General features: G+C 43.7%; 1 protein-coding gene across 3 annotated transcripts in view; it reads right to left on the bottom strand.

Annotated features, from left to right (window-relative positions):
* Window positions 1–24,114, bottom strand: part of Sh3d19 (SH3 domain containing 19) — a 203,679-nt gene that overhangs the window by 36,587 nt on the left and 142,978 nt on the right. For all 3 annotated transcript variants that reach the window (XM_045130990.1, XM_045130988.1, XM_045130989.1), the window contains 6 exons: window positions 24,016–24,058; window positions 20,426–20,564; window positions 20,165–20,318; window positions 17,638–18,657; window positions 9,183–9,290; window positions 2,278–2,390 (listed from right to left, as the gene is read on the bottom strand). In XM_045130990.1, coding sequence (XP_044986925.1) covers window positions 2,278–2,390; window positions 9,183–9,290; window positions 17,638–18,657; window positions 20,165–20,318; window positions 20,426–20,564; window positions 24,016–24,058 — 1,577 coding nt within the window. The remainder of the gene's footprint in view (window positions 1–2,277; window positions 2,391–9,182; window positions 9,291–17,637; window positions 18,658–20,164; window positions 20,319–20,425; window positions 20,565–24,015; window positions 24,059–24,114) is intronic.

The raw sequence follows: 24,114 nt of genomic DNA on the forward strand, positions 1-24,114 counted from the left end.
CGTAAAGCCCATTACATTGCACTCCAAGTACTGGGTACTAACTCATCACCATATCCCTCCCTTTTATCACCCTCTCAACAGCAGAAGCCTGTAATCTTCTCAAGCAACTTTCCCACACAGAAGCTTGGGATACAGTAGGATAGGACCACAACTATGTCCTTTTGGGTTCTCTTGGCCCAGTTTTAATAGAAATTTATTACCTAGTACTTTGAAAATACAAACGATCACTAAATTTTAATTCATCCTACAGAAAAATCTCATTAACTTGGTATTGGCTAATTTAACTTAATGTCTCTTTCAAAGAAATCTCTCTTCACTAGATGATTAGATGGGTTTGCCTGTATGATCAGCACAGTTAATGCCCAGTTGAAAACTATTAGAAAAATGGAACTGACAATTTGGTTTAAAGACTTTAAAAATTGATTTCTCTTGATACAAGCCATGAAAATCATTTAGTATTTAGAACATTCTAAAATCTCATGATGAAATAATATTGAGATTGAAATTAAATAAATACATTCCTTGAATTTCATCTTAACAAATGTATAATAAAGCATTACTTTTTAATTGATTCATTTGTCTTTAATTTTTTAAAATATTTTATTTATTTGCAAGCAGAAGGATATAGACACACAGAGAGGCAGAGGGCAAGTATGAGCGCACCAGGGCCTCCAGCCACTGCAAATGAACTCCAGGTACATGGGCCACCTTGTGCATGTGGCTTACGTGGGTATTGGGTACTGGAACCTGGATCATTAGGCTTTGTAGGAAAGCACCTTAAGCACTAAGCCATATTTCCAGTCCCCACCTTGTTTTTTTTTTTTTTTTTTTTTTTTTTTTTTTTTTTTTTTTTGGTTTTGCAAGGTAGGGTCTCATTCAGCCCAGAATGACCTGGAATTCAGTAGGCAGTCTCAGGCTGGCCTTGAACTCATACCAACCTTCTGACCTCAGCCTGCAATTGCTAGGATTAAAGGTGTGCACCATCACACCTGGCCTCTTTATTTTTTAAAATTAATTAATTTATTTTTAAGCAGAGAGAAATGGGGGAGGGGAGATAATATGGCTGCATCATAGCCTCCAGCTACTGCAAATGAACTCCAGACGCATGTACCACCTTGTACATCTGGATTACATGGGTCCTGGGGAATCAAACCTCGGTCCTTTGGCTTTATAAGCAAGCACCTTAACCACTAAGTCATCTCTCCAGCCCTTTAATTAAAACTTTTTCCTTAAATTTCAGATTTAAAAATTCTTAGAGTAATTGTCTCAAAGTTATTACTTGAGAACATTAAATAAAATTGACAATTTGACTAAATCTACTCCCAAATATTTTTGAAAGTTTTGCCAGGCATGGTGGCACACACCTTTAATCTCAGCACTCAGGAGGCAGAGGTAAGATTGTGAATTTGAAAAATCCCTGAGGCTACATAGTAAAATCCAGGTTAGCCTGGATTAAAGTGACACCCTCCCTTGAAAAAAAAACGAAAAAAGAGAAAGTTTAATAACTTTAGTATTAGGATCATTTAAAGACAATGTCATTATATTGGTATAGGACAAGATTACTTTATAAGAAAGTGCCACAAATGAACCTAATCCTTCTACACGAACTTTTAAAATATTGAACATAACATGAAGCACTTGAAGCTTAGTGATTAGAGTCTAATAAAAAGTTTTTTCATTTAAAAAAACATTTTAGGGCTGGAGAGATGGCTTAGCGGTTAAGCGCTTGCCTGTGAAGCCTAAGGACCCCGGTTCGAGGCTCGGTTCCCCAGGTCCCACGTTAGCCAGATGCACAAGGGGGCGCACACATCTGGAGTTTGTTTGCAGAGGCTGGAAGCCCTGGCGCACCCATTCTCTCTCTCTCCCTCTATCTGTCTTTCTCTCTGTGTCTGTCGCTCTCAAATAAATAAATAAAAAATATTAAAAAAACAACAACAAAAAAAATCCATTTTATTTTCTTATTTATTTGAGAGAAAGAGAGGAGAGAAAGAGGCAGATAGAGACAAAGAATGGGTGTGCCAGGGCCTCCAGCCACTGCAATCGAACTCCAGACGCGTGCACCCCCTTGTGCATCTGGCTAACATGGGTCCTGGGGAACCAAGCCTCAAACCAGGGTCCTTTAGGCTTCACAGGCAAGCGCTTAACTGCTAAGCCATCTCTCCAGCCCTCTACAAGTATTTTTTATCTGGCCAATAGTACAATAATATAGCAACTGAGTATTTAAAAGCAGCTTATAGCTCCATTTTCAACCAAACGCAACCTACGATGGTCACTTACCAAGTTTCTAGTTTTGTCAGCATTGCTGAGTTTTCCGGATAGTATACTGTAAGTATTGCCAATAGGTTTTTCAGCAGGAAGAGGAGGTGGACTTTGTGAATCCTCATGTAAACCTAGGGAAAACAAAACAAAACAAACAAACCCAGCAACAATTCATTACTAGCATCTAGTCTAGGATCCCAAAGAACGCAACAACTGTAGTGATTCCTCAGGAAAACAGCTACCATGACAGAGCCACAGAGAGTAATGGGCTGTTAATGAAATGAGAAAGAGCTGTCAGCAGACCTCAGAAAACGGATGCATTAACCAGCATCAGTCCAATATTTACACAGTAGCTAGCATTTGCTGAGAACCTTCTATGTGTCACTTCATACGTTACAATGAAATAAAAATTCCAGTTCCTCAGCGGCACTGATATGTCCAGCACGCAGCTGCCACTTGGGGCTATTATAGAAGCCAGCACATACAAGGGAGGATTTCCATCTCCACAGAATGTTTTCCCAGAGAAAGCCATACTAGGTGTGGTGGTTGGATTCAGGTGTCCCCATAAACTCAGGTATTCTGAATGCCACGTTCCCAGCTGATGGAGATTTGGGAATTAACGCCTCCTGGAGGCAGTGTGTTGTTGGAGGCGGGCTTATGGGTGTTATAGCCAGTGTCCCCTTGCCAGTGTTTGGCACACTCTCCTGTTGCTATTGTCCACCTTAAGTTGGCCAGGGGGTGATGTCCACTCTCTGCTCATGTAATCGTTTTCCCATGCCATCGTGGAGCTTCCCCCTCGAGTCTATAAGCCAAAATAAACCTCTTTTCCCCATAAGCTGCTCTTGATTGGGTGATTTCTACCAGCAATGCGAACCTGACTGCAACACCAGGTAATATTGTACAGACGAAGAAACTGAACTTTAAAAAAAAAGTTATTTTTAAAAATTTAGGGCTGGAGAGATGGCTTAGTGGTTAAGCGCTTGCCTGTGAAGCCTAAGGACCCTGGTTCGAGGCTCGATTTCCCAGGACCCACCTTAGCCAGATGCACAAGGGGGCGCACGCGTCTGGAGTTCGTATGCAGTGGCTGGAAGCCCTGACGTGCCCATTCTCTCTCTCTCTCTGTCACTCTCAAATAAATAAAAATGAAACAAACAAAATTTTTTAAAAAATTTATTATGAGTCAGACAGAATGGGTGCACCAGGGCCTCCAGCCACTCCAAACGAACTCCAGACTCATGTACCACCTTGTGCATCCAGATTTATGTAGGTACTGGGGAATTGAACCTAGGTCCTTAGGCTTCACAGACAAGCACCTTAACTGCTAAGCTATCTCTCCAGCCCTACTTAAGTTCTTAAAGTTAGTAACTTAATGTTAGCAATTATCAATTTTTTTTTCAGTTGTTTTGAACTTAATAGGTGGAGTACTCAACCCTCCCCATTGCAAAATAATTAAATGTTTTCTAATTCATTAGTTATGATTAAGGAGCATAATTAACCTATATTAAAGAAACAATACGTGTACATCTAAACTACATCCTATCTCAGTAATAGTGAATTCCTTACTTATTTTAATGAGAGAAAACCAAAATGGTTAGATTTAATTAGTGCCAGCTAATTAAAGTCTATGTATAAGAATGCCTAGAGATGAGCTGGAGAGATGGCTTTGTGGTTAAGGTGTTTGCCTGCAAAGTCTAAGGTCTCAGATTTGATTCCCCAGGACCTTTTGCAGCAGCTAGAGGTCCTGGCACACCCATTCTCCTTCTCATATAAATAAATTTTAAAAATTAAGCTTACATGGGTCCTGGAGAATCAAACCAGTATCCTTGGGCTTCGCAGGCAAGTGCCTTAACCACTAGGCCACTCCTCCAGCCCTGTTTATTTGTATTTTTATGTAGGTACTGGGGACTGAACTCAGGTCCTCATGCTTGCAAAGCAAGCACTCTATCAGCTGAGCTCTCTCTCTAGCCCTGAAAGCTAGTTTTTATTTTTATTGGTAACTTCCATAATTATATCCAATAAACCATGATAATTCCCTCCCTACTCACTTTTCCCTTTGCAACTCTCCTTTCCCCCTCTCAATTAGTCTCTCTTTTATTTTGATGTCATTATCTTTCCTATTATGTAAGTAGTGCCAGGCACTGTGAGGTCACGGATACCCAGTCCATTTTGTGCCTGAAAGAGTGCATTGTAAGGAATTCCCGCCCTTCCTTTGACGCCTACATTTCTTTCCGCCACTTCTTCTGCAATGGACCCTGAGCCTGGGAAGGTGTGATAGAGACGTTTCAGTGCTGAGCGCTCCTCTGTCACTTCTTCTCAGCACCATGGTGCTAAAGCTATTTCTAAAACTGTCTGGTTTGGGCACTGAAAAAAAAATGAGAACGCTCATTTGTTCAAATGATCATCTTCTACTTCCATTTTCTCACAAACAACCTGACAGGTAACCTGTTTTTCACACAGACAGGAAAACATTCTCAAAGGAGTGAGAAAACCCAGGCTTGCCAAACATTGATTTAGAAACTGGCAAGTGTTGTTAAGGGAGGCACAGGGCTGCATGGGATCATCGGACTCAGTCACCATCTTGTAGGCTTTCCCCTGGCTGTAGATTCCTCAGACTCAAGGAAAGAAGGGAACCCACTCAACTCTGCTGGGAGAATTAGTTAGGAGCACACTGCAGAGAGGAGGGGCCTCCTGGCAGGGAGGGACATAGGGAATATTTGGTCTGGGTGTGATGGGCTACTGAGATAGGAGGTTTCCAATTTTTTTTTAAAAAATTAATTTTTATTTATTTAGTTGAGAGCGACAGACAGAGAGAGAAAGAGGCAGATAGATAGATAGAGAGAGAGAGAGAGAGAGAGATTGAGAGAGAGAGAGAGAGAGAATGGGCACGCCAGGGCGTCCAGCCACTGCAAACAAACTCCAGATGCGGGCGGCCCCTTGAGCATCTGGCTAACGTCGGTCCTGGTGAATCAAGCCTCGAACAAGGGTCCTTAGGCTTCACAGGCAAGTGCTTAACCACTAAGCCATCTCTCCAGCCCGGAGGCTTCCAATTTTAATAGTCAGTGAGGCCATCTGAGAAAAAGCAGTGCCTGAGCATTGGCACCCATTGCTTGTATCTGAGAAACGATCTCCCACTTGGAAGAAACAGGTTTCACGAGGGAAAGGAGCTGACAGGTTCAAAGACTATCAAGGACTTCTGTAGCACAAAGCTGTTTCTTTCTTCCCTTCAGACACCAGCTGCATACAGTGATGTTTATTCGGTATGCTAACAGAATTCTGAGGAACTGGCTTTTGAATCAACTCTTCCGAAATCATTTTGGCGTGGGAATTCTCTCAAACCTAGCAGCGTATATTCAACTTTTAAATTTACTTTTGGGTGTCTATGGATAGGGCCTGTCATGGTGCGTGTGTGTGCGTGTGTGCGTGTGTGTGTGTGTAGGTTAGTGGACAACTTCAGGATGTCTGTGTTCCACTTCCTTTGAGACAGGGTCTCTTGCTGCTGCAAACGAACTTGCACACTGCATTGAACATCAGATTAGCTGGTCTGCAGGCTTCGGGTTCTCCTGGCTCTGCCTCCCACTGTTGAGGTACATTGGCATCACAGTGGCATCCACCACCTTGCACACATTTATGTGGATGCTGGGGCATTGAACCCACGCTGGTAAGCTTTGCGAACCAACACCTTTAACCACTTAGCCACCTCCCTAGACCTTCAGCTTTCTAACAGTTCCTAGAGCTCTGTCTAGAAAACAGGTCAAGGTGTTTCCTCAGCTGATTCTGTCAGGATTTTAGCACTATTAGCCCATTTACAGGTGTGCAGAAAAAGGAGACAAAGTAGGCCTGGAGCAGCTTATCCTTAGAGAGGCCTACTTTGAAGGTGTGCCAGTAGATGGTATCTAGGAACTTGGTCTGTAGGACAATATACACCGTTTCCAGAACACATAGAAGAGTATGGTGAAATCCGCTTTCCTTTTGGAAATTTGGAATTTTCACAGATGTCAAAAATTCTGGGCTGGAGAGATGCCTTAGAGGTTAAGACACTTGCTGTGAAGCCTAAGGACCCCAGAACCCATGTAAGTCAGATGCACAAGGCGGCACATGCATTTGGAGTTTGTTTGCAGTGGCTAGAAGCTTTGTTACTTCCATTCTCTCAAATAAATAATTAAAAAATATTACAAATTTTCTAGGGCTGGAGAGATGGCCTAGCGGTTAAGGCATTTGCCTGCAAAGCTAAAGGATTCTGCTTCGATTCTCCAGGACCCATGTAGGCCAGATGCACAAAGGGGCGCATGCATCTGGAGTTCGTTTGCAGTGGCTGGATGCCCTGGCATGCCCATTCTCTCCCTCTCTCTCTGCCTCTTTCTCTCTCTTAAATAAATAACTAAATAAATAAAAATTACAAACCTTAAAACAAATTTCTAGAGGTAGCTATGGTAACCAAGCCCCAGAAACAACACTGGGACATGAGTCTCTAATCAGCTTTCTTGCTTGGCAACATTCATACATGTTGTTCTAAGTCAGTGCAGGCAGATTAAAGTACCCCATGCGACTGTACCAGGAGATTCTTGGAAGCTTAAACGTGGTTTCCTTCACACTGAACCCCATTCGCCTCTTCCCTTTGTTAAGTCTGTCTTTTTGTTTGGTTTTTATTTAAGGTAGGGCCTCACTTTAGCCAAGGCTGACCTGGAATTGACTATACTATGTAGTCTCAGGGTGGCCTTGAACTCACAGCGATCCTCCTACCTCTGCCTCCCGAATGCTGGGATTAAAGGCGTGCGCCACCATGCCCGGCTGATTCTGTCTCATTTATGTGTGTGCGCACTCACGTAAACCCATAGCTGTATGTGGAGTCCTTCCAATGAGTTATCACACTTGGGAGTAGTTTTGGGGACACCGATACAACAGAATAACTTCAATCATCAAAGTTGTATTATGGGCTGGGGGTGGTGTAGCTCAGTGGTATAGCATGGGGAGGCACTGGGTTGAGTTCCTAGAACCTCAAAAAAAAAAAAAAAAAAGCCGGGCGTGGTGGTGCACGCCTTTAATCCCAGCACTCGGGAGGCAGAGGTAGGAGGATCACTGTGAGTTCGAGGCCACCCTGAGACTACATAGTGAATTCCAGGTCAGCCTGGGATACAGTGAGACCCTACCTCGAAAAGCCAAAAATAAATAAATAAATAAATAAAAACAATAAAATAAAATAAAAACAAACCAGATTATGCTTCTTATTACCACGTGAGCTTCTGTGGGTATTTGAAATAAATAAAAAATGAAATCAAATAAAAACAAAACAGGCTAAGCTTCTTACTACTACGTGAGCTTCTGTGGGAATTTGTCATCATTACATTTCACTATGCCTGTTAAAATGCAGAACACGCCTAGAAAAGGTAACAATACACAGGCAAAGAACCCAATGAGCTATCATTTTACCCATTTCGGGGTCATATCACCCTGTCAAGGGAGATTATGCCACCTGTTCCTTAATCTAACACTTCAATATAACCTAAGAAGCAGGACCCTGCTAGAATTTGATACCTGTCTTTCCTCTCCTCATTCCTCACAGCAACTCAGTTCAATCTCCTCGCTACTTGGCTGCGAGCCATCAGTCATTATCAAACCCTCAAGGCAGTAAAATCCATACGATCCTTCCTGGTAGTGTTTCATAAGAAAGCCAGTCTCTTTAAGTGTATGACCTCACAGCGCAAGTGTGGGCTGCTACAGGTGAGACCCTCGGACACCCCTCTGCTGTCAGGAGTGGAGTTGGCAGCACCTTTTGTTAGATTCACACACAAGCACTGCAGGTAAAAATGAAACCAGAGGCCCATGGAGAAAGCTGCGTGATGATGTCCAGCAAAGCCAGGAAGGACTCTAGAAGCCACCATGTGTGCATACCCAGGCATGCTTTTACCCAGACTTTAAAAAAATATTTCTGGGGCCTCAACTAAATAGCTCTGGCACTTCTGGCTTCTCCCTTACAATAAATATACAGAAGTTCACTGGCTGAGCCATTGAAAAGTCCAGTAAAGCTGGGTGCAGTGATTAAAGCCACACACCTTTAATCCCAGCACTTCGTAGGAGGATCACTGTGAGTTCGAGGCTACCCTGAGACTATATAATGAATTCCAGGTCAGCCTGAACTAGAGTGAGACCCTACCTCAAAAAAAAAAAAAAAAAAAAAAGTCAAGTAATACATCAAATTATAGTGTTAGGCTAGTTTAAAAAAGTATTGTTATTTAGCAGCTGAGCCACTGTAAGAAGTATTGTATGTTTTTTTTTTTAAATTTTTTATTTATTTATTTGAGAGCGACAGACACAGAGAGAAAGACAGATAGAGGGAGAGAGAGAATGGGCGCGCCAGGGCTTCCAGCCACTGCAAACGAACTCCAGACGCGTGCGCCCCCTTGTGCATCTGGCTAACGTGGGACCTGGGGAACCGAGCCTTGAACCGGGTCCTTAGGCTTCACAGGCAAGCGCTTAACCGCTAAGCCATCTCTCCAGCCCGTATTGTATGTTTTTAATGCCTTGGGATATAGTTCTTTGCACAATGCACATATAGCCACATTTAGATTATGCTGACTAGAGTAAATTTACTCCTGCTAAACATATACAGCTTTATCGCTGTTGGAATCCATTACTTTCCCACCAAACTTTACCAGAGGTGCAAATCTGAGATGCTGTCGACTGTCCTGAGATTCAGACTCTTTCTATTCCCTCTGCCTAAAATCTACCTGCAGGAAAAATGAAATTCAAACCTATGGTGGTAATTCTCCAAAGAACTGTGAGAAGACAGCTTGCTTTCGAGTGTCCATGACTGTGAATAATAAATGGCAGGTTATACATAATTTCAAAAGCAGACGTTGGCAAATTAATTTAGATCTCTCGTAGGCTCTTGGAGACGCAAGTAAAGGAGACAGCCAAGTGCTTACGTTTTCCTGGTTTAGCTGGAATTCGAATTACAGTGGGCTTCCTGGTGGTTGCTGGTTGAACGGCTCTTTCCTTTGCTGGTTCTGTTTTTGTGGGGAGCTGAAAGGGATCTGATGAAAGACATGGTTTATTGTGCATGTTTTAGTTAACACGAATTCAAACAAAATACCCTTCATTCATAATGTAAGAGTCATATTTTTCATGCCTCAGGGAGAACGATTCATGGATAAACAAAATCTCAGTTTGCAGAGACAAAAACAAAGTTGGAGCTCATAAAAGGAAATAATGGAGTACTCTGTAAATAATTCATATGTCTCTTTCTTCCTTTGTGACAGGGGCGATCCAGGACCGTCCTGAATTATGTACAAGCTGGCTTTCTGGGGAGGGTAACCATTTCCTAAGTGTCTGCCTGAAAATGAAGGGCAATTGAGAAATTGTAAACCCTCCCAGATCCCCCTAAAAAGACTCTTTTCTTCTTCCTGCGGATGACTGGAGTATCTGTCTACCCACAGAGCTCACCAGGGGCCTTGTCCTCCCCCATACCCCACCTGCCTGTTACCTCGAAGGGGCCCATCAGTCTGGATTTAGTTTAGTGAGCTACACTTCAAGAACACAGAAGGGAAGGAAGTTTTATTCCAGAAATGATATCTCCCTTCAACTATTTAATTTGGGTGCAAGGATACATGACTCAGCATCTCTCCATCTTCACCAATGTATTTTAAATGGATAGTACATGCCTAAGGAAAGCATTTTAAACAAAAACAAAAGTATAACTGTAACTCATTCTCTCTCTCTCTCTCTCTCTTTTTAACTAAAACAGTCTTTAATGTGAATATTCTTTTCACAGTGGTTTGGAAAATGACTATAAAATACTTTTAAAAGATGGGAAACATGAAAACAAATAGATAAGTGAAAATAAAATAAAATGTTCAGGGGCTGGAGAAATGGCTTAACAGTTAAAGTGCTTGAAATGGCTTAGCAGTTAAAGTGCTTGCCTGCAAAGCCTAAGGATCCAGGTTCAATTCTCCAGAACCCACGTACACCAGATGCATAAGGTGGCACATGTGTCTGGAGTTCATTTGCAGTGGCTACAGGCCCTGGCACACCTATTCTCTCTCTCTCTCTCTCAACATGTAAGTAAAAATAAAGATATTTAAAAACTGTTCAGTGGGCTGGAGAGATGGTTTAGCGGTTAAGCGCTTGCCTGTGAAGCCTAAGGACCCCGGTTCGAGGCTCGGTTCCCCAGGTCCCACGTTAGCCAGATGCACAAGGGGGCGCACACGTCTGGAGTTCGTTTGCAGTGGCTGGAAGCTCTGGCGCGCCCATTCTCTCTCTCCCTCTATCTGTCTTTCTCTCTGTGTCTGTCGCTCTCAAATAAATAAATTAAAAAAAAAAAAAACTGTTCAGTAACTAATAGTCTATACAGTAAACAGGATCTAATGAGGCTGTCTCTGCCTTCATTCTATAAGAGATACAGTGAGTTGTATATGCTGTAACTCTGTACCTATTCTTTACTTCTTACTTGTAGGGAAATACTCCCAGAAACACGGGCTTCCTTCCCTCTTTTCCCCTCCCTAAATTGCTTAGATACAGGGTATCATGTAGCTCAGGCTGGCCTCAAACTCACTGTGTAGCTGAGGATGGCCTTAAACTTCTGATCCTACTGCTTCCTCCTCCCAGGCATTGAGATTACAGGTGTGTGCTGCCACACCTGGTTCTATGGGGTGCTGAGGATCAAACCCAGCTTCTTGCGCGCGAGGCAAACGCTCTAGGGCATGCCCAGCCCGCCCCAGGGTGTTCAACCCTGCGGTGCGGCTCCATAGGAAGTCATGTGACTAAATGCTTCAGTCATAAAAATTTAACAATATGTATCTGAACCCATAATGATCAAAATTCCATTTAAAATCAAATACGCAATGAATCTAAAGTTTTTCTGGTAGTTCTAGTCCATGCCTCATTGTATGACTTCACTACAGCCTTGATTCTGAACATACGTGTACATGTTGCATGGCACATGTCACCCTGCCGCACAACACCATGCTAACCAACACTGCCTGAACTGTCTCAGATCAGGTTCAAAGCCATTGCATGTTATGAAGTACAGTGGTCTTTTTTTTTTTTCCTGTGCATGTGAAATTTTCTACTCATAGAAACAATTGATTTATTATGGTTTGATAATGAAATCATAATGGTTTAAATAGACTTAATATTTTCTACCATCACTCTTCAATATGTATCAAATTAAGATATCTTTGGGTTGTAGTGTGATTTTTTTTTATTAAAAAACTGTTGTTTTGAGTTCCTGATTTGAATTTCATTAAAAAAAAAATCTTTCGATCAATTTTGGTTTGGGATTAGGACAGACTTTCAAACAGTATCTGAAATGACTCTAAACATACTTTGGCCATTCTGTACCATGTATTTATGAAGTGGAATTCTCAGCATTGATAATTACAAAATAAAAATATCAATCAGCTCTAAAATGTTGAAGATGCTCTATGTTCTGTGGAGTTCATTTGCAGTGGCTAGAGGCCCTGGTGCACCCATTGTCTCTCTATCTGATTTTTTTTTTTCTCTCTCTCTCAAATAAATAAAATTTTTTTTAAAGAAAGGAAGTAACATTTGTGACTGTTGTTTTTTGTGTTCACTCCCATTGCTCAAATTAATACATACTGTACACTGGGGAAAAAAGCAGGAAAGGAGGGGAAAGAACGGCAAGAAAGAAGGTAAGTGAGAGAGAAAGAAAGAAGGTAGGAAAGAAAGAGGTCCTGCTATAAACCAGATCTCCGCGCAGCTCTGTTCATGAGCACAATTCATGCTCAGCCTGTTAGGAGCTGCTGTTCCGTATGCACAGTTTGCCAACCAGCTCCTTGCAGGACACACAAAAGGCTGAACTACAAAGCTGGGCATGGTGGTGCACACCTTTAAGCCCAGCATTCGGGAGGCAGAGGTAGGAGGAGCACCATGAGTTCGAGGCCACCCTGAGGCTCCATAGTGAATTCCAGGTCAGCCTGGGCTAGAGTGAGACACTACCTCAAAAAACAAAACAAATAAGCTGAACTACAAATAAGCAGCCCTTCACCAACTTGACACCCTTCCTTGCATCCACCTCTCAGGTCACCACACCATTCCTGCCAAAGGCATCGCTCATGTTAGCTCATGTCAGTACCAGCTCCGGGTGGGTAGGTGGTGGCAAGATACACTCTATGTTATGTCTCTTAATTCTCCACATAGTACGCCAGTTAACATCGTAATTGTTAGGCTACTAAGGGGAAAAAATTAGACAACTCCCTCTATGAAAACATATTAGATCACAAATGAGGCAAGTCCTAAGTTTAGAAAACCAATTTAAGGGCTGGAGAGATGGCTTAGCGGTTAAGCACTTGCCTGTGAAGCCTTGGGACCCCGGTTCGAGGCTCGATTCCTCAGGGCCCACGTAAGCCAGATGCACAAGGTGGCACATGCATCTGGAGTTCGACTGCAGTGGCTGGAGGCCCTGGCGCACCCATTCTCTCCCTCTCTATCTGCCTCTTTCTCTCTCTGTCTGTTGCTCTCAAAGAAATAAATAAAAATAAAATAAAATTTGTCTTTTTTTTTTTTTTGGATTATGAGTAGGTTTAATTTCAAGGTTGTCCTCTATTACCTGACAATATCTCTGTGTTAGAGTCTACTTCTCTTAGGCTTGTTTGATTTTTAATAGGTTTGCTGAGATACAATTCAAACAGCATGCAGTTGACCAGCTTACATTATAATTCAGGGCTCTTATATATTGGAAAAGTTACACAATCATTATTACAGCAGTTTTCAAACATTTTCTTTTTTTTTTAATTTTTTTTTTTATTTACTTATTTGAGAGCGACAGACACAGAGAGAAAGACAGATAGAGGGAGAGAGAGAATGGGCGCGCCAGGGCTTCCAGCCACTGCAAACGAACTCCAGATGCGTGCGCCCCCTTGTGCATCTGGCTAACGTGGGACCTGGGGAACCGAGCCTCGAACCGGGGTCCTTAGGCTTCACAGGCAAGCGCTTAACCGCTAAGCCATCTCTCCAGCCCGTCAAACATTTTCATCATCTCTACAAACATCCTGGAGGCACTGCAGTCCCTCCACATTTCCCCTGACCCTGGGCAACCACTAGTGAGCTTTCTGTCAATCAACAGACTTCTGCTCTTCCTGAGCATCTTGTGTCAATGGAATTGCACCATATGGGGCCTTTGACGTCTGGCTTCTTTCACTTTGTCTTTTGTTTTTTTGAGGTAGGGTTTCACTCTAGCTAAGGCTGACCTGGAATTAACTATGTAGTCTCAGGGTGGCTTTGAACTCACGGTGATCCACCTACCTCTGCCTCCCGAGTGCTGGGATTAAAAGCTTGCGCCACCACGCCTGTCTTGAAAACTAATTTTTTTTTTTTTTTCAAGGTAGGATCTCACTCTAGCTAAGGCTGACCTGGAATTAACTATGTAGTCTCAGGGTGGCTTTGAACTCACGGCGATCCTCCTACCTCTGCTTCCCGAGTGCTGGGATTAAAGGCGTGCGCCACCATGGCCGGCGGGGGGAAAAAAATTTAAAAAGAAGGCCAATTTAAGATTATCAGAAGAGCATCAAACTTGAAATACAAATCTGATCAAATTATGATTTGTGGTGACCCAAGCCTACAATCCCAGCATTTGGCAGGTAGAGGCAGAAGGAAGAAATCAGGGCTGGGAGATGGCGTTAAGTGCACTTTCTGTATAAGTTGCGGGCCTGAGGGAGTCTGAGACCGTGTGACTTTGATTTCCCCCAGCACTCACACCCATAAACCCCAGTCCCATGGGGGAAGAGAGACCAGAGAATTGCTAGGGCTTACAAATAACCCCCTAGAGTAAGTAAGACTTTCTGATAATATTATTTTTTAGTTCAAAAGATGTAGTGGCGTATGCCTGCAATTCCTGCATTTCCAGATGCTGATGCAAGAGGAAGATAGCTCAAGACGAGCCTGTATTGCATAGTGAGACCTCAGAAAAGAGAAAAAGGGCCAGGCAACCCAGGGTGGTTTCTAGGTCTCACTGGGGGAGGCTACGTAGGTGAGGTGGAAAATATAGGAGGAGAAGGTTTACAAAAAAGGTAAAATATTTAGTTCAGTATGACTTCACGGTCAAGACCAATGGTTAAAGTCAGGCGGGGCACGGAAATTACACATTTTGCTGAAACTCCATCCTAATAATGACATGTTGTGTGATGAGGTGGTGGAAATGGGCCTGTGTTCAGGCTGAGAGGACACTGCTGTCTTTCTTCCTGAAGTTGTCTGTAATCACCTTCGACACAACGCGCAGTAAGTCTCAGCACTTCTGAACCATGCTGCCACGCCCACAGACTACCTGGTTCTAAACGGTAGTATTTCCTTTTTGTTTCTTACTATTTCTACCTGTGGTGGTTTGATTCAGGTGTCCCCCATAAACTTAAATATTCTGAATGCTAGTCTCCCCAGCTGATGGCAATTGGAAATTAAAGCCTCCTGATGGCGGTGTATTGTTGGGGGCGGGCTTATGGGTGTTACAGCCAGTTTCCCCTTGCCAGTGTTGGGCACACTCTCCTGTTGCTGTTGTCCATCTTATGTTGGCCAGGGGGTGATGTCCACCCTCTGCTCATGTCATCATTTCCCCCTGCCATCATGGATCTTCCCTTCAAGTCTGTAAGCCAAAATAAACCCCTTTTCCCACAAGCTGCTTTTGGTTGGATGATTTCTGCCAGCAATGCAAACCTGACTGCAATGGTCCCCTTTACCAGAATGCTGCTATTAAGATTTATCTACCCCTGCCCTTCTGTGAAGTTTGTAATACCAAAAAACATTTTGGATAAGAAAATTATATTGGGCAACAAGTTAAGTTACTCAAGTGTCGTCCCGTTTAAGAAGTCATGACAATGGTTGGGGGCGAGCAAGCCCACACAGCGCGACTAAATTTGATTCTTAGTTTGGAAAACAATTTCACAACCCGAGGCCAATCTCTCTCTCAGAGGTTTTTTTTTGGCAATAAACCAGATAATATCTGAGTTGCACGAACAAAATAAAAACATGTCTGGTTATTTAGCAGAGTATTAGGAACATTGGCAGAAGCTCACAGGCATGTCCAGCCTATGGCTGGTAGGTCCCAGGCAGCAAAACATGGCTATGAATGCAGTCCAACACAAAATCATAAACTTGAAACATTATGAGATTTTGTTTTGTTTTGTTTTTGGCAAAACCATAGATCACCTTGACCTAATGGACACTACAGAACTTTCCATCCCAAATCCACAGACTACACATTCTTCGCAGTAGCCCATGGAACATTCTCTAAAATAGACCATATACTGGGTCACAAAGACTGCCTCCACATATTTAGGAAGCTTGACATAATTCCCTGCATGATATCAGATTGCTAGAAATCAACAACAAAAGACCCACCAAGAATCCCAACGGCACCTGGAAACTGAACAGCACATTTTTAAACAATAAATGGATAGTGGATGAAATAAAAAATAAAATTGCAAAATTTCTAGAATTGAATGATGACGAGAACACATCGTACCAAAACTTATGGAACACAATGAAGGCGGTCCTCAGGGGAAAATTCATAGCACTCAATGCCTTCATAAAAAAGACAGAGAGATCCCAAATCAATAACCTAACCATCCACCTAAAGGCACTGGAAAAGCAAGAAATATTCAACCCAAAGAGCTCCAGAAGGAAAGAAATAATTAAAATCAGAGCAGAAATTCATGAATTGGAAACCAAGGAAACAATTAAGACAACTGACAAAACAAAGAACTGGTTCTTTGAAAAAATAAACAAGATTGACAAGCCCCTGGCCAATTTGGTCAAGCAAAATAAAAGAGAAGCTTCAAATTAACAAAATTCAAAATGAAAAAGGAGAGATCACAACAGACGTAAGTGAAATTGGGAGAATCATCAGGACTTATTTCAAAAACCTCTACTCCACAAAACTGGATAATGTGGAGGAGATGGATAAATTCCTGGGTAGGGTCTGGCTCTACTCAGGCTGATCTGGAATTGTCTATGTAGTCTCAGGGTGGCTTCGAACTCACGGTGATCCACCTACCTCTGCCTCCCAAGTGTGGGGATTAAATACATGTGCCAACCCATCTGGATTTTTTGCCTTTTTAATTTTTTTTTTTTTTCAGGTAGGGTCTCACTCTAGCCCAGGCTGACCTGGGATTCACTCTGTATTCTCAGGGTGGCCTTGAACTCACAGTGACCCTCCTACCTCTACCTCTCAAGTGCTGGGAGCTGGGATTAAAGGCATGCGCCACCCCACCTGGCTCAAAAAAAAAAAATTTTTTTTTTTTAGCTTATTTGGATGTATGTATGAGCACACTAGGGTCCCTTGCCACTACAAACTCCAGATGCATGCACCACATTGTGTCTGACTTTATGTGAGTGCTGAGGAATCAAACCCAGGTCACAGGCTTTGCAAGAAGGCACCTGTCGCCACTGAGCCATCTCTGTGGCCCAACTGTATGTTTCTTGAGTGTGAACCTTGTAGATGACAATGTCAGGTTGCAATTTCCAAAGGTTCAACACTCCTATATGGTTTTCCTTCCGCCCTTTGTAAACAGAAGGGATGTCTTTTTAGTTTGTAGCCAGTTACAATGTTGCATGCATGATACATATTTAATGAAGATGTCTGCTGTCATGTTCAGAATTTTGTGTTCGTTGAGACTGAGTTTCACTATGTAGTTAAGCTGTCAGTGAACTTGTGATTCTCCTGCCTCAGCCTTCCAAGTGCTGTGATTACACCTAATCACCATCATGCCTATCAGAATGTGGCTTTGAAATCATATACTCTTTGAGGCATTCTAAATTATTTATAAGACAACAATTAAGCTTTGGGAAATATTCTTGCTTATAATATGCTCATGAATTCCACCCAAGTAAGTAAACAGACGTACAAGGCATGTTATCAATAACAAATAGCTCAGCTTTCTCGTCACGCCCACCATCTGGACACTGTAAGGAAAGAAAACATACTCTATGTCTCTTGGGAAATTTAATTGTCCTGATCTTGGCAGCGAACTTAGAGCCATTGAATTTTATTTAGGAAAATTTGCCTTGCCAAGGGAGGATGTTCCGTGGAGATTATGGGGGCGTCCTGCAGCATGTGGTGGGGGCCCTGGCTTCCTGCATGGCTCTCTTGCAGAAGCCCTCCCCCAGGGCTGGCCTCTGTCCTGGTAACCTCAGCTGGGGCCCCTCTGAGGTCACTGTGTGACTTCTCAGATACCTGAAGCTTCCACTGTAATGAGTGTGTTCTAGGGTCTCTCCCCTCCTTCCACCCCATGTGTTCCCCTTCCTCTGTGTCCATCTGTGCCCCTGTCTCTTAATTTCTCTGCTTACCCCTCCATAACTCATGTTCTGGAAACAGCAGATGCCATCTAAGGCACCTCTGGTGAGGGCTCCCCTCCACTTGAGAGTTCTACTCACCTAGAACCATGTCAGAACCCACAGGGTTCTCAGCTAGGTTCCCGGAGGAGCTGGGCAAGATGTCATCGTCAAAGCTGATGAGGTCCACGTCCTCCAGGGCCGGGCTTTGCAGGGCTGCCGCTGGGGGGTTGGCAGGAGGCCCTTCTCCCAGTGACCTGAAGGCTTTGGCTTGGGATGCCACCGAGAGACGGGGAGGCACGGGGACCAGTTTGGGTGGAACTGATGGGTAGGTGGAGTTTTCAGAGGAGGCCGATTTCTTGGGTAGCAAGGGCCTCGGGGCAGGAGTCGGGACCTTCCTGGTCCCATCAGGGCTGTGGGTCACAGGCCCTCCTCCTCCTCCATCAGAAATCTCATGATTAACACTTCGTGTAAGGCCAGGAGTTGGTTTCTTTGGCAATTCAGGTTTGGTTCCTGGGATGCTTGCGGCTTCCTGCGGGGAGGAGTATGGGGTGAGCCCTTCTCTGGGGGACCCCCTGAGTCTGTTCTCAGCCCAGGCTTCCCAGTCTCCAGAAACGCGGTGAGCTGCTGCTGGTTTGGGAGCCACCAAGGGTTTCCCCGAGGGAGCTGCGGGCTTCGGGGGCAGCGTACGGGGAATGATCTCTGGCTTCTTGGCCAGTTCCGAGGCTTCTAGGCTAGTCTGGCCCTCAAATGCTTTGATCCTTGAAACAATACTATTTTGGCTTTGTTCCGTGTTCATAGTGTCCATCACTGCCTGACTATCTAGGTCGCAGGTACCGTCCAACAGAGCCGGGGGTGGCGGGCCTGGGGATGGCCGCTCTTCGGGGACCACGGGGCTGGTTTTCTGGTGAGTTTTCTCTTTGATGTCAGTATCCCTGGCTACTGGCCTGAGGTTGCCTTTTGATCTCGGTTTTGGCACTGGACATCTTGCAGCACTGAGGTTTTCTGGACCGTTCTGTTCCTCAGAAACATCAAAGACGATTAAGGGTGCCGCATTTGCTGGGAGAGCACCAGGTGAGGCTTCTGGGGAAGGCTGAAGAGGTTTGAGGGGCACCTGTAGTGCTATAAAACCAAAGGGACAGAAAGAGGTTGCTGTGTTATTCTTTGAAAGAAAGAGAGAGAAAGAGACAGAATGGGCATGCCAGGGCTTCCAGCCACTGCAAAGGAACTCCAGATGCGTGTACCCTCGTGCATCTGGCTAACGTGGGTCCTGGGGAATCCAACCTGGGGTCTGTGGCTTTGCAGGCAAATGCCTTCACCGCTAAGCTATTCCTCCAGCCCTGTACTCAGGTATTTATAGAATACAGGAGAAGTGCTCTTCAGTTTCTATTCCCCAGGACCCTTAAAAGCCAAATGCACAAAGTGTTATGTGCATTTGGAGTTCATTTGAACAACAACAGGTCTTGGCATACCCATACTCTCTCTGTCTCTCTCTCTTTCAGACAGACAAATAAATTTATATATAAATGTATATTTAATAGGTAATATGTAATAATATATACATATTGCTGATTGTCATCAGACATCACATGGCTGTCAAAATCCCAACAACTTTAATGCTTTTCTTTCCCAAAGTTGTGACTCTCCTCTCTATTACTTCTGTGGACTGCTGTCCTCCAGGTCTGACACTTCCAGGGACGACATGGCCATTGGCCCCTTGAACTGTCGGCAGCTGTGATTAACAAAGGAGATCCACACAGGTTTGGGTCCATTAACTTTCTGCAATGATGAGGAGGGGCTCTTGGGGCCACTCCCTTCCCCCATGATTCACAGGCAGTTTATGACTGTAGGGGAATGTACGGTGTGGGGCTCATAAAGCCCAGACCTTTCCTGAGGCCTTGGTTAACCACTACTGAGAGAGTTCCAGCCCCTCCCCTGCCTCACATTAAGTCGTCCATGCTCCTGTAGGTAACCCCCAGTTAAACCGGGAGGTTCAACAAGCCACATTTGGGTGCAACTGTTTCTGTGGTTGGTGCCCTGAGGTGAGTAGATGTTTGTTCACATCTCCTCAGAAAGAAGTTCACGCAATAATCACCATAATAAAATACTTTGGAGCCGAGTGTGGTGGCGCACGCCTTTAATCCCAGCACTCGGGAGGCAGAGGTAGGAGAATCGCCATGAGTTTGAGGCCACCCTGAGCCTACATAGTGAATTCCAGGCCAGCCTGGGCCAGAGTGAGACCCTACCTCGAAACCCCCTCCCCCCAAAAAAATACTTTGTGGGGAAACAACTAACAGAACCATCACTCTTAGCATCCTACTGAGTTCAAGTTGCTAAATATAAAATTTTTCTCTGTGGGAATCTACGGGGGAGCCCCAGCCATGCAAACCAGGAGTTAACAGATGATATTTCTGTGATACTAACGAGAGATTGGGCTGCAGCTCCTGACAATGATATATTATAATAATCACTACATACCCAAATTAAGAAAGCACACAGTGATCACAATGTCTAGGAAGCAGAGCTCAATAAATTATGCACGAACTGCAAATTATCTTAGAGGCCGGCAGTCTACTGACGACCCCTAGAACTAGGTCAGAAACAAGAAAGGACACATGACTCGCATTACTTTGAGGCAGATCGCTGTCTATTTCTTCTGGAAAGTCGGTCTGAGTTGCGGAAGTAATCGTGTTTCTTGCGGTGGCAGCAGCATTGTTGTTATTTGTAGTATTAACCTGAACTTGGTTGATTTCTTTTATGACCTGTTCGTAGGAAGGCGGGAGCTGCAAAAGACAATCGATTGCTTCAGACGTTGACCAGCTCATTGTCTTAATTTTTCAATGTAGCTTTACAAAGAGAGTGCAAAGAGGGTAACATGGCATTTATTCACCTCAGCGGGAACCAGGTCATTGGGCCTCCAAGGGCCTGCTGCAGGAGTCGGGGGGAATCCTAGTCCCGGTGGAGGGGCTCCTGGAAACCACGAGGCTGGCCTAAGGGGCTCCGCCGCCACAATGGTGATCTCTGGGCGCCTGGAAGAGGAAACCCCAGTGAGGTTTCACAGGTGGGCAGCAAGCTGTCATTGCCTATGAGAGCACGCTCCTGGCTCCTCAGAGTGGTAAGATCTTCCATCCTGTCAGAAATGGCCTTCCTAGCAGGGGTGCTCTCCTAGCGCACCCAGGCAGCCTTCAAGGGAGCCAAGGACCATCATCATTCTCCGCCAATCTCAAGAAGTTAAAGAAGGGCTGTTGGCCTGGACAGATGGCTTAGCCATTGAGGCTCTTGCCTGCAAAGCCTAAGTACCCCAGGTTTGATTCGCCAGGTCCCATGTAAGCCAGATGCACAAGGTGGCGCATGCATCTGGATTTCATTTGCAGTGGCCAAAGGCCCTGGAGCACCCATTTTCTCTCTCACTCTGTTCTTCTCTCTGTCTCTAATAAATAAATAAAAATGAAGGGCTGAGGAGATGGCTTAGCGGTTAAGACACTTGTCTGCGAAGCCTAAGGACCCATGTTTGACTGTCCAGAAACCCACATAAGCCAGATGCGCAAAGGTGAGGCAAGTGCAAGTTTGCACATGCCCGCTAGGTGGTGCAAGCATCTGGAGTTTGATTTCAGTGGCTGAGGCCCTAGCACACCTATTCTCTCTCTCTCTAAAGTAAAAAAAAAAAAAAATTAAAATAAAGAAGTAGGGTGAGCTGGGCGTGGTGGCACATGCCTTTAATCTCAGCACTAGGGAGGCAGAGGTAGGAGGATCGCCACAAGTTTGAGGTCACCCTGAGATGACATAGTGAATTCCAGGTCAACCTGGGCTAGAGTGAGACCCTACCTCAAAAACCAACAACAACAACAACAACAAAAAAAAAAAAAAAAAAAAAAAAGAAAGAAAGAAAAAGAAAAGAAGTAGGGTAAATACACTTGGCTCTGTCTTGTTTGATGGGACAAACGCCAATTAAGGCCCATAAAATCATGATTCCACAGCACTGCTGCTGTCTAGCCTAGAGCACAAGTGCATGGTATAAGGTTCAAAGACACACTAGTTAGTGGAATTGTTTGGCTTTCCATTATTATAACTGGGGCAAAATTACTATGTACAAAGAATACCCTTGTCTTGACTCTATCTCTGTTCCAATTCAAAGTTATCTGAAGATGCTATGAGCTTACATATTTACTTTGAGATCTTTTTTAAAAAGTATTTTACTTTTATTTATTTGAGACAGAGAGAGAATGAATGGGTGTGCCAGGGCCTCCAGTCACTGCAAATGAACTCCCCTTGTGCATCTGGCTTACGTGGGTCCTGGGGAACTGAATCGGGGTCCTTAGGCTCTGCCGGGAAATGCCTTAACCGCTAAGCCATTTTCCCAGTGCTGATTCTATACTTTTATGTTTAACTTTTATTTTCAACTTGATTTCCTAAGCAACACCAACTGTGTGACCTTGGGAGGGAAAAATCAATTAACTCTGAGCTTCAGTTTCTTATCAAACAAGCAGGGATGAAGCCCATTCTACCTTGCTCTAGCACCCTATGGAAAATATAAAAAAGCACTGTCATTATCAAAATTGTGCCCAGAGCCACATTTTCATGCTAGCTTGTGAAGGAAAGAGCCTGGTTAAGTTTGAGCAGCATTCCCTAGAACCTTTTGTGGACAGCTTTTTTTTCCTAAAGCCACCCATTAATAAATGTTAATCATTATAACACATACATATCCTTGGGACTACCTTGTGACGTAGGTGTGACCAGCACCAATGTAAAGACAGGGATATAGAAGCTATGGACGGTAAGCAAGCAGCTTGTTCAAGGTCACATGGTCGGGGGCGGGGGGAGAGTCAAGGTTTGAACTTGGATCTGTCAGTCTCTAAAGCCCTTGTTCTGCCTATAATTAATTACAGCCTCACACATGTAATCCAAGCATTGAAGCAGGAGGATCACCATAAGTTTCAGGCCAGCCTGGCCTGCAATAGTGAGTTCCAGACTAGTCTGAACTATGGAGTAAGATGATTTCCCTTCACACTCCAAAGTTCTTCCTCTTTTTATTTTTTATTTTTAGTTTTTAAAAATTAATTAATTAATTTATTTAAGAGAGAGGAGGAAAGAGAGAGGCAGATATAGAATGGCACTCAGGGCCTCCAGCCTCTGCAAATAAACTCCAGATGCATGTGCCCCTTGTGTATCTGGCTTATGTGGGTCCTGGGGAGTTGAACCTGGGTTCTTTGGCTTTGCAGGTAAACACCTTAATGACTAAGCCATCTCTCCAGCCCTACTTTTAGTTTATTTTTATTTTTATTTATTTATTTGAGAGAGAGAGAGAGAGAGAGAGGCAGAGAGAAGGAGAGAGAGAATGGGCATGCTAGGGCCCCCAGCCATTGCAAATGAGCTCCAGATGCATGTGTCCCCTTGTGCATTTGGCTTACTTGGGTCCTGGGAAATAGAACTGGGGTCCTTTAGCGTTGCAGGCAAGCGACTTAACCACTAAGCCATCTCTCCAGCCCCAAAGTTCTTATTCTTTATTTTTATTTATTTATTTGAGAGCAACAGAGAGAGAAAGAGGCAGAAAGAGAGAGAGAGAGACAGAATGGGTACACCAGGACCTCCAGCCACTGCAAACGAACTCCAGACACGTGGCACCCCCTTGTGCATCTGGCTAATGAGGGTCCTGGGGAATTGAGCCTTGAACCGGGGTCCTTAGGCTTCACAGTCAAGCACTTAACTGCTAAGCCATCTATTATGCCCTTATTCTTTATTATTGTACACTGAACTATAAGAAACTTGAAAGCAGAGATCATGACTCAAAAGCTCTATCCATCAATTTATCTGTCCACCCTTCCATCCATTTGTCCATCCATTCTACCAGACTTCTATTAATCCTTTCTTCTATCCATCTGCTCTTTCCTCACTCCTATACTTCTTCCCTCTTTCAAACCAACCCTCCACCATCCATCCATCCAGATTTATCTAGCCTGCCTGCTTATCTGGATTTTAAAAAAATCCTTCTAATCAGTTTTCTCTCTTGTCTTCCATCCAGCTAGGCAACATTTACTACACATCTGTGAGGTACAAAGCATTTCTCTGAAGCAGTTAGAACAATGTTTTACAGCAATTATTTATTATTATTATTATCATTATCATTATTATTTGGTTTTTCAAGGTGTTTCTCACTCTAGTCCAGGCTGACCTGGAATTCACTATGTAGTCTCAGGGTGGCTTTGGATTCTAGGTGATCCTCCTGCCTCTGCCTCCTGAGTGCTGGGACTAAAGGCGTGCGACATCACGCCCAGCAGACAAAGGAATCTTTTAAGGCCTGTGCCACTTTTCTTCAGCAAAATCTTCAACTTTCATACTTGAAGATTAAATTCAGGATGTGTAGTAATAAGACAGAACTCAGTAAAATATTGCTTATGAAGGCTAAATATTTAACTTTCCAGTTGATGACTTTTTTATTTAAATTACCAGAATATATGCCCTCTATTATAAATATAACCATACCTCCTATCCCGATGCAGTTCACTTTGAATAGAGGTCCGAGAAGCTATAGAAGAAAAAATAATCAATATAGTAAAAAATTAATACATTCAATTTAACTTT

Source organism: Jaculus jaculus, chromosome 12 (genome assembly GCF_020740685.1).
Source record: "Jaculus jaculus isolate mJacJac1 chromosome 12, mJacJac1.mat.Y.cur, whole genome shotgun sequence".
Lineage (NCBI taxonomy): Eukaryota > Metazoa > Chordata > Mammalia > Rodentia > Dipodidae > Jaculus > Jaculus jaculus.